The 17,394-nt window shown below is 39.8% G+C and overlaps 1 protein-coding gene and 1 long non-coding RNA gene across 3 annotated transcripts in view; one reads left to right on the forward strand and one right to left on the reverse strand.

The window, feature by feature from the left end:
• Positions 1-4,543: 4,543 nt before the first annotated feature.
• LOC125484548 lies at positions 4,544-7,149 on the reverse strand. Its single transcript, XR_007263370.1, has 2 exons — positions 6,883-7,149; positions 4,544-4,812 (listed from the first exon to the last, which is right to left on the reverse strand). It is a non-coding gene; the product is annotated as an uncharacterized LOC125484548 (long non-coding RNA).
• The window catches only part of LOC109914840 (protocadherin beta-15-like), a 137,513-nt gene continuing 127,136 nt past the window's right edge, over positions 7,018-17,394 (forward strand). The window contains exons 1-2 of one of the 2 annotated variants that reach the window (XM_048603775.1): positions 7,220-9,877; positions 10,458-12,217. In XM_048603775.1, coding sequence (XP_048459732.1) covers positions 7,433-9,877; positions 10,458-10,583 — 2,571 coding nt within the window. In that variant the 5' untranslated portion in view covers positions 7,220-7,432 and the 3' untranslated portion in view covers positions 10,584-12,217. Of the gene's footprint in view, positions 9,878-10,457; positions 12,218-17,394 lie in introns of those variants that run through there. The other variant, XM_048603774.1, reaches the window with a different exon arrangement.

Below are 17,394 nucleotides of genomic sequence, written 5' to 3' on the forward strand. Positions count from 1 at the left end.
GCCAGGGGATCTGTTCATTTTTAAAGTTGACAGAGCCTCCAATACATCCCCATTTTCGATGTCAAAGTGTAAAATTCCTCATTGTCCCTTTTCCTGAATTCTGTACTGAGGTTCTCCTTCTCCAGATTGAAAACCATTTGAAAAACTGATTGAAAATCAATTTGCACCCTTCCATTACGCAGCAGCTTCACACAAAGGGTGTCCCCTTGGGCCCTAATGGGCCCAACTCTTTGCCTGGTTAACCTTCTCTTTAATGTATTTATAAAATATGTTAGGATTTTCTGTAATCCTGTTTGCAAATCCTTCTTCATGCCCCCTTTCTGCTCTTCTAATTGCTTCCTTTTTGTCTAAAACATGCTGTTTCTGTGGTTTTGCAAGCTTATATTTCATATATATTTTAAGCATGTATCTTCAGCAACTTGGCACCTCAACTTCAGATACATTTAATTTTACTTCTGACATTCTCTTACGCACTCCTCCTTGAAACAGACTTGGTTACATGGTTTGACAGTAATCATTGAGAGAAAGGTAAGCTAGATCATGAGGCTAGAAATTGTGGTGGCAGACAATTCTGCTGCTGAGAATGGCTCACAGTGTTTTTGCATTTCCAGTTTTATGCTTCAGGATTTCTTCTGAATTAACCCCATTTTATCAGCAGTCACTCTCAAATGTGTATGATTGCCCACCTGGGAAATTACTGATCCCATTTAGAGTAAGGCTAAAGCCACAGCACACAATATGATGGAGGGTGGCCTCAACATGAAGAAAGGATTTTGTCTCCACAAAGAATGTAAAGTGGTCACTTCTACCATCATGATCAGTTCTAGATTGGGTGAGCTCAAGGTCAAGTCAGATTTTTCCTCATACTGGTTATCTCAGAATTTTACCACGGCACAATCTGGTGGCACTGTCCTTCAGACTTATGCCAACTTGGTCAGCAGCAGCGATACTGCGCTAGTCATAGTGATGGATATTGACGTGCCCCACACTGAGTACATCCTATGTCTTTGGTGCTTATTCTATGTTGTATTCAACAGTGAATAATGCTCATTAATCAGGTGAGAAAAGGAAATAAGTGAAAAACAGTAGTAGGCTTTTTTTTGGGTCACATTGAATGGTATCCTATTAAAGATGTTTGAAGTGATTTAAAATGAATTAAGCAAGTCAGAATTACAGTACATTAGAGCACTAAAGTAAAGAAACAGGCCACTACCTACCTGTTCTTGCTCTTCAAAAGATTTACAACTTACTGTCGCTCCCATATTCATTCTACATAACCCTCAACATTTTCCTCTTTTTCTGTATTCAATTTGTTTTTGGAATTACCAGTGACTACTGTCATTTTTCCATCAATCAATACACAGAAACTCAAAGAGGAAAAACTAATTTCTTAACTCACCCATGGCATTTTTTGGCCAATTACCTTGAAGCTCTGTCCACAGGCTCCCCTCTGACAATGAAAAGCAATTATTTTCGATTTGTCACTCAAAAGGTCTCATAAATTTCCTGGTTCTGATTGGAAACTATCTGTCCAGCAAAGAAGTTGGGGCAGAAACAATCAATGATTCCGAAAGGAAACTGGTTAGCTACTTAAAGGAACTAATCTTGAGGAGTTACAGGAATTAAATGAGAGAATGGGAATGGATCAATGTGAAGGCCACATGCCCTCCTGTGTCATAATGGCTATATGTCTCTATTTGAATGTCTTTATGTCTGTCCCTAAACCATTTTTTGTTTGAAGAGAACAATCCCAGTTTGACTTAACATACTTAAAAGGACATAATTGAATTGGCTCATCTCATTGTTATTAATCTCCTCTGCATCCAGTTTAAGGTTCTGATATATTTTGTATCATATGGCACAAAGACGTGAACAATCTTGAAGCTGGGATTTAACCCAAGAGGGGGATTATAATCAGAGTTTAGCTCAAAGTAATCAAGCATAATAAAGATAAATGATTTCATTCACAGGGGAATTCAGAACAAGAAGGCATAATCCTAAAATTGGAGTCATGCCACTCAGGAAAAAATTGAAGACATTCTTCTTCATATGTAAGGTAGTATCATTAAAAAACTCGATCCCCACCTCCCCAACCTAATAAGTCTGTGGATACTGCATCAATAGAAATTCCAAAACTGAGAATAACAGATTTTTGTTGGATATGATTATCAAGAGTTTTAAATCAAAGGTTACTCAATAGAGATGAGGAAGACATGAGTCATGAACTAGTTGAATAGTGGGCCTTTGATAGTCCACCATGATATGGAGGTACTGGTGTTGGACTGGGGTGGACTAGGTCAAAAATCACATGACAAGCTTGTGTATTCAAATAAACCTGTTGGACTGTAACTTGGTGTTATGTGATTTTTGACCTTAATGGTCTGAGTATTGAGGGGAGGCGATGGACTAGTGGCATCATCGCTGGACTGTTAATCTAGAGACTCAGATAATGTTCTGGGGACCTGGGTTTGAATCTTAGCACGGCAGATGGTGGAATTTGAATTCAATAAAAATACCTGGAATTAACAATCTAGTAAAGACCGTGAATCTATTATCGATTGTCGTAAAAACCCATCTGGTTCACTAATTTCCTTTAGGGAAGGAAACTGCCATACTTACCTGGTCTGGCCTACATGTAACTCCAGACCCACAGCATTGTGGTTGACTCTGAACTGACCTCTGGGCAATTTGGGATGGGCAATAGATGTTGGCTAGCCAGCGATGTCCTTATCCTGTTAATGAATTTTTAAAAAATCCTTCTGCTGTGTCTCCATTACTAATACAGTTGCATTTCTGGTTAGTTATTTAAGCTTTAAATGAGACTAACATAAAAGATGTGCAAACTGAGCATATATTTTTACTTAATCAGCTGTTTTAATCAAAATCTAGCGCAGAATGTTTCCTGACAAAATTATGCCAGTAGGATAGATTGAAGAGACAGCAGTTCTTATAGATCTGTGAGAGCATAATAATTTAAAGTTGAATCAAACAGTTGTTCTTCGAGGTTGTCTTGTGTTATTTGCAAAGGCAGTGTGGTAACCCAATTGCTTTCTAATCATCTCTAATTACCTTTCTGGGTAAATTAGAATAAATACTTTGGGTTAACAAAATGCATACTTATACAATGTAATCTAACTTGAATAGGCACATATTTACATTGAGTAGCATTTAAAATACTTGGGACTCAACCATAATGCTGCTCCTTAACGTCCTTGCATTATATTTGGCAATGAGCAAGTAAAAATTTTAAAATGACTGAACTATCATGATGAAAGTAGAAGAATACTTTCTTTCTGAGAAATGTAAACACAACAGGGTGATAATAGTCAGAGACTTCAACACACAGGATGGAATCATTTTTAAAAGTTATAGAGGAGACAGAATTATTGAAATGCAATAAGAAAAATAACATCAAAAGAGCAATAAGACTTAGCTTTAGAAAATGTCGTTCAATAGTTGGAGAGAGCATTAGAAAGCCAACATTTTTGGTAGCAGTGATCATAACTCAGTTAGATTTATGTTAATTATGGAAAAGGACAAAATAAACAGGCAGTACATTCTCATTTGAGGGAAAAAGAAATTTTAACAAGCTTGATTATGATGTAGCACATGTGAATTGCAAATAGCTACTTAAAAGTAAATCAGTATCAAAATGGTGGGAAACACTTATGGAGTGAAAATGGAGACTTCTTAAAAAAATATTCAAACAGAGGATATGGGCTTTACTGGCTGGGCTAGCATTTATTGTCCATTGTAAATTGCCCTTGAAAAGACAGTGGTCAGCCGCTTTTTTGGAACCCTGTAGTCCATTTGGTGTAGGGGCACCCAAAATGCTGTTAAGGAAGAAATTCTAGGACAGTGAACAAATTGTGATATACTTGCAAGTCAGCATGGTTTGTGACTTGAATGGGAACTTGAATTTGTTAGTGTTCCCAACATGGTTGTGGTCATAAGTGTGGAAGTGCTATCTAAGGGCATTGGTGAATTTCTGCAGTGAATGTTGTAGATAGTTCATATTGCTGTTATTGTGTTTGGCTGCTGAAGGGACTGAATGTTTGTGAATGTTGAGCCAAACTAGTAGTTTGCTTTGCCCTGGATGGTGTCACATGTTGCATAAGGCTGAAGATACAGGACCTGATAAGAGACTTTGAAATGGGGTGTTATGTAATTGGAGTTACACTGAATCATTTGGATTGGGAGACAACTAATATTGCAGGAAATCACCAACTGCTGTCTCTACCAAATGAGGACAAAACATTCAGGATTGGTTACGTGCACAGATAATTCCAATAAGGCATTCGTGTGACACAGAAATCTGCATCAAAAAAGTCCCTGATTTCAGCAGCAACTCCGCAGACCACCAACTGCGAAGAATTTCCCTATTCAGGAAGCATGGTGAAGACATCGAGAAGAGTTCCAGTCTGGCTAGCCACCAACTCTTCTCAGTAAATATGTCTGGGGTTGGTTACAGAACCTAGCGCAGTAAGGGATGGTGGTTTAAATATCTCTAGTGGTTAAAGGCACACATCATTCACTTAAGTACTTCGTATATTAATTGCGTTTTATGGAGCTCTATTGTCTCCTCTGTATCTTTGTCTATACATGTACTGTTGTATCAGAGAGATGGGCAACACAAGTTTCTTGAGTGTTGTTGGAGCTGCATTCATTCTGGCGACTGGAGATTATTTTCTGACGAAGGGTCTAGGCCCGAAACATCAGCTTTCCTGCTCCTCTGATGCTGCTTGGCCTGCTGTGTTCATCCAGCTCTACACCTTGTTATCTCTATTATTCCACCACACTCCAGTTTTGTGCCTTGTAGACAGTGGAAAGAAATCGGCGAGTCAGGACATGAGCTATACAATGCAGGAATCCGAGCATCAGACTGCTCTTGCAGCCACACTAGTTATATGACTAGTTCCCACTTCAGTTCTGGTCAATGGTAACTCCCAGGATGTTGACATGGGAGATTCAGTGTTGATAATGTCATTGAATGTTCAAATAATGCTTAGATTCTCTCTAGTTACGATATAACACTGCCTGCTTCTTGTGTAGCACAGATTTTATTTGCTACTTGTCAGCTACTTGGGTTTTGTCTGGGTCTTGTTTTTGGACATGTACAGCTTAAGTACCCAAGGAGTCGCAAATAATGTTGAACGATGTGCAATTATGAATAAACACCATCACGTCTTACTTTCTGATGGAGGCAAGATCATTGATGAAACAGGTGAAGATGTATTGAACCTGCCTCATTACACATGACCATATCCATAACGGCCAGACCCTTTGTCGGATCCACAAAACATTATTCTAGGAAATTATCCCAAGTACACACATGAATTATTCCTCATGGCTACCTCTGCCAATCTGATCATCGCAATCTACAAGATTAAAGTCACCCATGATTAATGCACCGCCTTTGTAACATGCCCTCATTTCTTCCTGATTTATTCTCTGTCCAACCTTATAGCTACTGTTCGAGGCCTATAGATGACTCCTATCATCCCATTTTTATTTCTTACCTCCACCCAAGTGGATTCTATGTCTTCCGAACCAAGATCATTTTTTGCAATCACACTTATTCAACTATGTTCCAAAAATGCTAAGCTACCTCACTTCCTGCCTGTCCTTTTGAAAGGTCACATACCCCTGAAAGCTTAGTTGCCAGCTTTGATCTGCTTGTAAACCACATCTCTATAATGGCTACCACATCATAACCAGCAACCTGTATTTTTGCCATTAATTTACTAATTTTGTTCTGAATATTACACACATTCAAGTAAAAAGTCATCAATTTTGACTTTTTCCCATTTTTTTGTCCCTTTGACCTTATTAATAGTAGTTTTTTCTATGTTTGTATACTCTGTCCTTTTCTGTTTCACTGTTGGTATCCCTTAACCCACAGGGCTATGGAATAAGAGGTGAAAAGTATGATGAGGCTGGATTTTTTAAAATCAGCCAGCACTGAAATGATGAAGCAAATGACCGCTTCTTGCATCTTAAATTTATAGTAACGTGTTTTATCATGGACAAGACAAAAGATTAAACATCATTGTCAATAGTTCTGCGACATAGCTATATCAGGTAATCAGCTGTTAGGTGTTCCATTACTTTGTCAAAGTACTGCATTTTAAATGAAGCTACAGTTACATTAGTATGAATTATCATTTGACTCTTCATTCTCAGCTGTAACGTTACTGTTGGATAAGAAGGTCTTAAAGGATTACACTTCTTCTGTGTCATTGTGCTTAACTTGGCAACTTTGTTTCCGTGCTAGGATTACTAAAGCTTGATTGTCTCCTGCTCTTTTACATAACTAGACTGAAGATCATCTTTAGCGGTTTCTGTGGTTCTTAAGAGTAAAGATAGCAAAATCCAGTGCCTTTAAAATCTACGTGTGGGAGCCATTTATTTTGATAAAATGAAGTGACACCACCATGAATACAACAGTGGCGGAGAACGAAATTAAATTTCCAGCAAATGTTTTCTTTCGCTTCTTGTCCCTGCTATTGACTGTGCCTGGAATAGTAAACAGTGCAGACAGACCATGCATTCGGATTGCTTTACATCGCCAGGATCTTTCAATCAATGCAGCAGCCAAATTAGTTCCTAATAACATTTTGAGATAGTCTGAGCTGTTGCAAGCAAACTCTTCTCAGGGCTAGACTAACCGCTTATTTTTTAAAGCACAAATTTTAAATATTGTCCGGGAAATAAAACAAGGACATTTAACCCTAAAATCCAATGGGGTTATTTTTACAAGGTAAAAAGAAAACTTCTACATTTAAAAAAGACAAACGTCAGCAAGACAGAACAAATTGTTTTGTATCAAGTTCGCTTAACCAAGTCTGTAACGGAAACTGGCAATAAGATTTCTCGACTCACAATAACATTTCTGGGAGTTTTATCTTCGCCATTGTGTTTTTCAGGAACTGACGAACACGGTGGCGGGAATGATTTCCACTGCACAGGTCGTAAATACATATAACACTATTAAAAAACAAAAAGCCTTGCTTTACAATAGTTGGTCGGATTTTGTGTAATGTACACATACCCACACCTCTTTTATTTCTTAACTATTAACGAACTGCATGCCAAATGACAACTTCCTTCTACACTGTTGACGCAGTCCACCACTGTACCGTGCAATAATTGGCCGAGACTCTTTGTGTCGCTGTGTACCAATGAGGTACTCAAATGCAGCCAGAGATCCATCTCTCCTCCCCCTTACACCACGTACGGCGAAGAATCGGAAAGAAGGGAAAGCACTGACTCGGTGTTTACATTCACATTCAACAGCCATCTTTTCCATGCAGTCTTTCTCAACTATTAGAAACGGATATCAAGTATTCGTCTCGACATTTTGGATCATACAAGTGGTTGGCGCCTTGGATTCCTACAGCACTCCGAATGCGAAGACTAATTCAGACAGAGAATGCTAGTGTGGTCTTTTATTTTCCTGCTTTGTAGTTGGGAAAATGTCTCTGGACAGATCCGTTATTCAATTCCTGAAGAACTGGAGCACGGAGCCTTTGTTGGGAATGTCGCCAGGGATTTAGGCTTAGACGTGAACGAGTTAGCTAATCGCAAGCTTCGGTTAATGCCTGAGGCCAATGAACGGTATTTTAAGGTAAACTTAGATAATGGAGAGTTGCGCGTGAATGTTAAGATAGACAGAGAGAAACTCTGTGGACAAAATGCTAGATGCATGCTTACTAATAACATTATCATCGAAAATCCAGTGGAGCTCTACAGCGCTGAAGTTGAGATATTGGATATAAATGATAATTCACCCAGTTTCTCAAATGATGAGCTCCGTCTGGAGATCGTGGAATCAGTTCCGCTGGGAACGCGCTTCCTGCTCCCGAGCGCGCACGATCCAGACGTGGGCACCAATTCCATCAGCGCTTACCATTTGAATGCAAATCAACACTTTGCCTTAGAGGTCAAGAACAGCAGTGACGGCAGTATAACTGCGGTCTTAGTGCTAACCAAAGTTTTAGACAGAGAAGCGTTGGCGACTCATCGATTAACTCTGACAGCTATTGATGGTGGAACGCCAGTGAGATCTGGCACGTCCCAAATTGTTATCACGGTTCTCGATGTCGACGACAATTGGCCGGTGTTCGAGCAGGCAGCGTACAACGTGAAGTTACCGGAAAACGTGCCAATAGGTACTTTGGTTATCAAACTCAATGCCACTGATTTGGATGAAGGGTCGAATGGTCAAATAAGCTATTCCTTCAGTAGCAGTACCCCGGCTGGCGTGCGTGACCTCTTCAGCCTCGGGTCCAGAATGGGAGAAATGAGAGTCAAGGGGGTATTGGATTTTGAGGAGAATAATTTTTATGAGATTAACATTGAAGCAAAGGATAGTATTCATTTTGCGGTTTGCAAAGTTATAGTAGAGATAACTGACGTGAATGATAATACACCCGAGATAACATTAATGTCAGTATCTACCCCGATCCGCGAAGATGCCCAGCCCGGGACTGTGGTTGCACTGATGCGTGTAACAGATCGAGATTCAGGACTAAATGGACAGTTTGAATGTCAGATTCCGGACGACCTACCATTTAATCTCAAGTCATCCTTGAAAAATACATACACATTAACGACCAGTTATCATCTGGACCGAGAGACGAATTCCCAATATACAGTCCACATAACCTGCACTGATACAGGATCTCCTCCTCTCTCAGCGAACAAAACCATTCTGGTTCAGATTTCAGATATGAATGACAATGCGCCACGCTTTGCACAGCTTTCCTATACGGTGTATGTCCCCGAGAACAGTCCTGCTGGCTCTTCTATAGGTGCTGTCTCTGCTTTGGATCCGGATCAGAACCGGAATTCACATATCGTGTACTCAATCCTGAACAGTCTGGTTCATAACATGCCTGCGTCCGCTTACGTTTCAATCACCTCGGATACCGGTAGCCTCTATTCCCAACGCCCCTTCGATTACGAGGAACTCAAAAACTTTCAGATCCACGTGCAAGCTCGGGATGCTGGATTCCCGGTCCTTGACAGCAATGTCACCGTCAACATTGTCGTCCTGGATCAGAACGATAACGCACCCCAAATCATTTCCCCGTTGACCAACAACAATTCTGGAATCACTGTGCCCCGCTCTGCGGACCCTGGCTCACTAGTGACTAAAGTAGTGGCTGCAGATGTGGATTCCGGTCAGAATGCTCGCTTGACTTATCAGTTGCTCCAGGCCACTGACTCAGGCCTGTTCACCATAGCACATGGTTCAGGTGAAATTAGGACAATCCGTCGTTTCATGAAGAAGGACGACCCCATTCAGAAACTCGTTGTTCTAGTTAAAGACAATGGCCACCCACCCCTTTCAAGCACTGTCACCATCAACGTATTAGTAACAGATAATAGCGCAGAAACCCTATCAGATCAAATTCCTCAAGTCCACGATGTCCGTCCCACTTCTAACTTAGCTTTTTACTTAATAATCACTCTGGCTTCAACCTCCTCAATTCTGCTTGTGATTCTAATCGTCCTCATTGTGACCATGTGTCATTCTGATAGAAGTCGGTCTCGTTGCTGTGACCTTTCCCCTTCCTGCTGCAATTTAAACCGGTGGCATACAGACGACACTTTTCCAAATTCCCATTTATATTTTCAAACTGTACCCGACTATAAAGGAACGCCACACTTCGTTGAGTTGGTTGGCAATGGGTCGCTCTCTCGAACATACTCCTATAAAGTTCGTCCAAATCAGTTATCGAGTAAAGGAGATTTCGTCTTCTTAGCACCGTACAATACAGCAACTTTGCAAAATGACGCAGCCAACACTGATACACTTCTAGCAGAATGGAGAGGGGAGTTAACGAATAACTGGAAAAATCCACACTCTGAGGTGAGTTGCCATTTGATTTCATCAAATAATCTCGGCACAATCAAACTATGAACAACGAAAGCCCTTGCCAATCAGTAGTAATCTTGGAGTATGAATTGAGTGTCAATGTCTTTCTGATTCCCAGATGGTGTCTTTCATGCAGTTGCCTTCTAGTCAGTTGATACCTGATGACAGATTGAACCAGCATTAAAAGGAATAACTGCAACTTTGCTGTCAAGTCAAGCTTCTTTGCATCAAAACTGCATTTGATGTTTGAATGTATCCTGGGGCCTACCTGGGTCAACCTGATCAAAAATTCCATTTTATTGCTTCCCTGATGTAGCTACAATGTATAAAGTGAAGAGGTGTGTGTTAAGTCAGTGGAGTTATGGGAAGGTTTAAAACCTAATTGGAAATGGTTGCTTAGATGAAGACAAACCATCCAACTAATGAAATAAAGAACTGCAGATGCTGGAAATCTAAGAGAAAAAAACAGAAATTGCCAAAGCAAATCAGCAGATCTGTCAGTATTTGAGGATGTACTTCAAAACTGAAGAAGGGTTACTGGACTTGAAACTATATTTTTTCTTTCTCTCCACAGATGTTGCCAGACCTGCTGAGTTTCTCCAGCGATGTCGGTTTTTGCTTCACCTCAGTGAATGCCTTTCATGTCTATAGAGAAAAAGCAAGGAAATGGGGATCACTGGTAGCTCAAGTCAAACATTAAGTATGATGCATCCAATATCCTTTGCACTAGAACCGCATTAAATGTTAGATAACAGAGAGGCTATTCAGCCCATCATCAGCACTACATTATCCTTTACTGTTTTTAATGATTCGTACAGATGGGATCTTGTTCTAAAGTTGGTTGAGAGGTATTGCATTGAATGAAACTCCAGCACAATACCAAATCTATTTTTAAAGATAAAGCTCTGAGGAAGGTTCACTGGAACCCGAAACATTAACCCTGATTTTTTTTCCTCTCAGATGCTGCCAGACCTGTTGAGCTTTTCCAGCAAATTCTGTTTTGTTGCTTTTTCTCTTTTGTTGTTTCTGTTTTAAAGATCTCTTGAGCTCCTGGGTGCCTCAGAGAACCGTACAGATCTTGAAATTGATTCAGAATGTGGACATTACAATTACACTGTCAAAACACATCTTATTCATCTTCTAACCATCTGTGCAGAGGTCTCTCTTGTAATCTTGAAAATTCAATTTGGAAAAAGTCAGTAAAAATAAGTCATTGCAATGTTGTAATCAATACTGTAGCTTCAGGTCTTAGAATCTGTTCTGACTTGGAACTAACATAACTGAAGCCTAATACGTCTGTCTTTGCACTGCCTGTGGTTACAATATCATGGAGTGATTTTCAACTTCTGCGTGTTTATTCAACACCTGATAAATGGATAATGGGCGGAGGAAAAGCAGGGGTAGGAACCGTTTGTTTATCTTTGCACACCCTAAGTCTGCATGATACAATTATCAGAAGGATTTCTAAATATGAATATAATAGTCTTGCCAACTTCAGACAGGGAACAATTTAAACACAAAAATCAATATTGTACATCATGTGAGACCTAGATTTCCATATTACAATTCCATTACAACAGAAACTCGTCCCTCTTTTTGTACCCAGTGACAAGCTGAAACAGTGGTCCTTAAAGTGAATACTGGTACCACCTACACAAAATACCCCACATTCTTGTGCACCTGATCCAATCCTGGCCTTGAAGCTGTGACAGTGAATCTGGTACTTGCTTTGAGGGCACAGTTCACGGCTTGCATTAGAAGTACTCTGAAACTGGAAACTGTTCAAGACAAATATTTGGAAATAGAAAATCTTCTACACCTTATCAGGAAGATTGTTAAAAAAAGATGGAAGCGCACAGTATTATTGAGATCATGGTATTATGGGGATCTGAACTTGACAAACAATATAAAAACTGTGGCTGTAAGAAGAAGTCAGAGGCCAGAAATCCAGGAGGGACTAACTCACCTTCTGATTTCCCAAACCCGTCCACTATACAAGGTCCAAGTCAGAAGTGTGATGCAATACTCCGACTTGCCAGAATGAGTGCAGTTCCAACAATAATCAAAATGTTTGAAATCATCTAGACAAAACAATCTATTTGACTTTCTAATTCACTCATGGGACCTTGATATCACTGGCTGGGAGAGCATTTATTACCTTTCCCGAGTTTCCCATGTGGAGGTGGAGGTGCATTGCCTTCTTGAACCGCTGCAATCTATATGCTGTAGGTAGACCCACATGCTGTTAGAGAGGGTGTTCCAGGATTTCGATCCAGCAGTAGAGAAGAAATGGTGATTTATTTCCAAGTCAGATTGGTGAGTGGCTTGGAGAGAAACTTGCAGGTGATGGTGTTCATATGTAACTGCTGATGGAAGTGGATGTGGGTTTGGAAGGTGCTGTCTAAGGAGCCTTGGCAAACTTTTCCAGTGTGTCTTATACATGCTGCTGCTACTAAGCATGGATGGTGGAATGACAAATGTTTCTGGATGCAGTGCCCATCAAGCGAGCAAAAGAAATCAGAACAGGAGTAGGCTGCTCATCCCCTTGAGCCTGTTCCACCTATTCAATATGATCATGGCTGATCTGACACTCCTCACATCCACATTACTGCTCCTTCACCAAAAACCTTGATTCCCCTGCTGATCAAGAATCCATTTATCTCCTAACCCTAACCATCTATTTTAAATATATGCAAGGACTCTGCCCTCATACCTCTCTACAGCAAGGAGTTCAAAAGACTCACAACCCTTTGAGAGAATAAATGTCCTCATCTCAGGCTTTAATTGGCGCCCTTTAATTCTGGTACTATGCCATCTGGTCCCGTACTCTCCTATGAGGGAAAATATCTTCTCACTTTACCCTGTCAAGCCCCATAAGAATCCAATATATCTCAATGAAATCACGTCTCATTCTTCTAAATTCCAATGAGTAGAACTGCAACCTGTTTAACCTTTGCTTATAAGTCAATCCCTTCACACCAGGGATCACCCTAATGAACCTTCTCTGAACTGCCTCCAGTGTTATAATACCTGAGTAAGTTTGGAGATGCACTCATCCAGTCAAGTGGGGAATATTCCTTCATACTCCTGACTTGTGTATTGTAGGCGCTGGACAGATGTGGGAGGGTCAGAAGTTGAGTTATACGCCGCAGTATTCTTTAGCTCTGACCTGCTATTATAGCCACTATATTTTCATGTTGAGTCCGGTTCAATTTCTGGTCAATGCTAACCCACAGATATTGATTGTGGGATTCCAGTGATGGTAACAACATTGAATGTCAAGGGGCAGTGGTTAGATTGTCTCTTATTGGAGCTGGTTATAGCCTGGTATTTGTGCAGCTTGAATGTTGCTTGCCCCTTTTCGGCTGAGGCACAGATATTGTCCAATTATTGTTTGATTTAAACATCGACTTCTTTAGTATCTGAGGCATCCTGAACAGTGCTGAACACTGTGCAATCATCAGCGGACATCCCCACTTCTGATCTTATGATGGAGGGAAGGTCATTGATGAAGCAGCTGAAGGTGGTTTGGCCTAGGACACTACTCTGCAGAACTCCTGCAGAGATGTCCTGGAGCTGAGATGACTGACCACGACCAACTTCCTGGGTGCGAGGTATGACTCCAATCATCGGAGAGTTTTCTCCCTGATTTCCATTTACTCCAGTTCTGTTAAGACTCCTGACTGGCATTACATCCTTAAACATTCACGCCCTCCAGCACCAAAGCTCAGTAGCAGCAGTCAATACAATCACAAGATGTATTGTAGAATTTCACAAATGCTACTTATACAACAACTTCCATACCTACAACCACTGCCACTAGAGGAACCGCCACATAAGATACATGGGATCACCACCATCTACAATTTCCTCTCTAACTCACTCACCATACTCACTTGGAAATATATCATCGTTCCTTCAGTGCCGCAAGGTCAATATCCTGGAACTCCTCCTCTTATAACACTGTTAGGGAATCTATGCCAAATTGACTGCAGTGGTGCAAAAAGGCAGCTCGCCAATAAATTCTCAAGGGCAGCTAGGAATGGGTAATGCATGCTGGTCCAGCCTACAATGTCTACATCCCATGAATGAATGAATAAGAAAAATGACAATCTGGATATTGAATTAGCTCAGTGACAGGAAGTGTTGAGTGGTGATAGATTTTTCATACTGGAGGATGAATTGCAGTTGTGTCTCCTGTAGGTCAGCCTTGGATCCGTTAGATCTTTTATTTTCCGTAAACAATCGAGACTTATGTATTGGGAGCATCAATGTAATGATTGCAGTTGACATAAAAGTAGGCAACTGGTGAGGATAATTGCAGAATTCTGATGATGTGCACTGGATGGTTAAAAGGGAAGATGCATGATAGGATGCCGTGAAGTGATGCATTATAGCAAGACTAATATGGAAAGACAGTATTCTATAAATTATATGAATTTCAGAAGTGTATTTTAGCAGAGATCTTAATGTATATAGAAAAATCATTAACAGTGACATGGAAAATGATAACGTGGTTAAAAATATATAAATAGCTTGTGTTAATATATATGTGGAGAGAAACAGAAAAGCAAAGAGATTACCCTAGAAATTTTAAGTTACCAGTTAAGCTTCAGCTGGAATATTGTGGACAATTGTGGCAGCACATTTCACGAAAGATGTAAAAACTGTAGAAAAGATATATGGGAGATTTACCATAATGGTGGCAAGATAGCAGACTTCACTTAGAAGGAAGTTTGAAGACATTAGGACTGTCTCCTTGGAATAGCTAAAAGTAAGTGGTAACCTAAGAAAAGTTTTCAAGATGATGAGAGGTTTCAATAAAATAGAGAACAACAAATCCCTCTGGTGAGTGAGTCTGTAACCAAGATCATTGATTTAACATTATTGGTGAGAAGGGAGAAAAGGTAAACTAAATTGAATCTTGAATAAGCTACCTGAAAAATTGTTGAAAACTGTTTCCTTTAAAATGTTTAGGACTGATTTAGGCATGTACTTGAGAATGAAGATCAACAAAGGTTATGGTTAAAGTTGAGGATTTGGGACAAGGCACAAATATCCCATGAAACAATCAGCCCACGTACAATGGGCTGAATGGCTTCTTTCTCTGCTGTAAATTTCTGGGACTTTTGATCATAATCCTTAGATTTTTATGTCATATCATTGAAATAGCAATAATGTGGTTACGTAAATTTTCTGTCTCACTCTCCTTGAATAAAATCTTTTGATTTTTTTGAAAGCACATCCTGGATGACCCCTCATTATTTAACACGCAAAGGGTGGTAAAGGTTTGGAACTCTCTTCTGTAAATCACAGTTGATGCTAAATCAGTTATTAATCATAAATCTGAGACAGATAAATCTTTGTTAAGCAAGGGTATAATGGATATGGGTCAAAGGCAGGTATAGAGTTGGGTCACATCTAATAGCAGAACAGGTTCAAGTGACTGAAAGGTCTATTCCTGTTCCTACATAAAGTTATGCCTAGTGAAAAATAAAACAATGTGCTAATATTGTTTTGTGCTGAGATGGTGAACTAATGAGCTTTTTTGCTTCATCGTGTTTGTTACAACTTGGGTAAAGTATGTCAGTGATAGGGAATAGATTACATTTCCAGTTCTTCCAATGAGTATACAGATAAATCCTGTAGTACGGGACTAGTTACGGAGTAAATCTTCTTTCATAGCTGAAATAATATTGTTTAACCTTGCGTTCAGATGATCCCCTCAGACTGAAGCAGTGTGACATTTTCCAATTTCTTTTGCAAAAGCCATCACTGTAGCTTGTTTTCCAATTTCATTACCTCTGAATTATAGATTGTTTTCTTCTGTAAATTTATACCCACCATGAAGTGGGTTGTGACTGCCAAAACTAATTTGTTTTAGAGATCGTTGCAGCCAACTTTGATAGAGGAAAGACCTTGCATTTAAATAGCACATTATGATACCTTCAGAAGTCCCAACACACATATTCAATGAATCATTTTAGAGGTGCAGTCACAGTTATTATTTAGTTGGATTTTTGAGAGGCACAGGAGTCAAGGGTTGTTGCGGGCAAACAGGAAATTAGAGTTGTGAGCTCAATCAGTTCAGTCATAATCCTACCAAATGACACAGGAGATTCAAAGCGCTGAATAGCCTACTGTTGCTTTCAACTTCAATATTCCTATCTTCCAATACAGGTAAATGTGGCAGCTATTTTGCAAAAAAAATGGATAATCCCATAAGTGGCAAATGAGCTCAAGAACCAGTAAATGTTTAATTAAACAGATTTCAACTATTCACTTTTCATTAGCACCCTATTCAGGATTTGTTTGCCTCTCAGGTTACCATCAGCAAACTCTTTATTTGCCTCATCTTTTTTCTCTCACTCTCAGCACTACCTCCATGTATTCTATTTACCACCCCACACCCTATGGTTAGTATAAATGCCACTTTGTCTCAGGTGCTTTCGGTCTGATGAAGGGTCACTGGACTTCAAAATATTATCTCTGTGTATCTCTCTACAGATGCTGAGTTTCTCTAGTACTAGTTTTCTGTTTTTCTTTAACATTAAATGGTCAGTAGGGAAGAAAATAGGTAATTCAGAAAAAGAAAACCTTCAGCCAATGAATGATGAAAATATTGGTTTTGCCACCAGATAAACTATTAGAAGTGATTAATATGAAGGAAATTCAAATAAGCATATGAGGGATGAATACAAAAGGAAAATTCTGCAGATGCTGGATATCTGACATGGAAACAACAAAAAGACCCAATTGAAACTCAGCAGGTCAGGCAGCATCGGTGGAGAGAAACCAGTTGACATTTCAGGTTCATGGGCTTTCATCTGAATGGAAAAGAAATAGAAACGTAAAAGTTTTATTGCCAGTGAGGGGGGTAGGAGGGCAGGGGAGTGAAAGACAGGATCTATGACATGGTGGACATTTACATAATACAAGATTTCATGATGCAACATCCAAAAAAGTGCTAATGGCTTGAGCGAAGGAACATAGATTGTGCCCACATTAAAACCTTCCGTATGAATGATGAAGGGAGAAAGTGAGAAATAAGACAAAGACCAACACAGCGTCCAAAAAAAAAGCAGAAAAGCACATAGAATAATGTTATAGCAAATTCTTCAGTCTTATCTTTAGTGCCGATGTTCTGATCTCACTGTCTTGAGAATGCGGATATCGCTGGAGCCTTCTCCGGTGTGTTGTTTAATTGTCCACCATCATTCGTGACTGGATGTAAAAGGACTGCACAGCTTAGCTCTGATTCATTAGTTTTGGCATTTCTAAACTTTGCTCCTAGCATGCCTTCTTGCTCTGTTCATTGAACAATGTTTGATATCCTACCTTAGTGGTAAAGATGGAGTGGGGGATATGCCGGGAGATTGCAAGGATGACATGGAGCACAATTCTGCTGCTGCAAATGACCTACAGAGACTCATGGATACTTAGCTTTGATTAGTTAGATCCTTTCAAAATCTGTTCCATCTGGCATAGTGAGAGTACCACATGCTATGATG

Source organism: Rhincodon typus, chromosome 12 (genome assembly GCF_021869965.1).
Source record: "Rhincodon typus isolate 14 chromosome 12, sRhiTyp1.1, whole genome shotgun sequence".
Classification (NCBI taxonomy): domain Eukaryota; kingdom Metazoa; phylum Chordata; class Chondrichthyes; order Orectolobiformes; family Rhincodontidae; genus Rhincodon; species Rhincodon typus.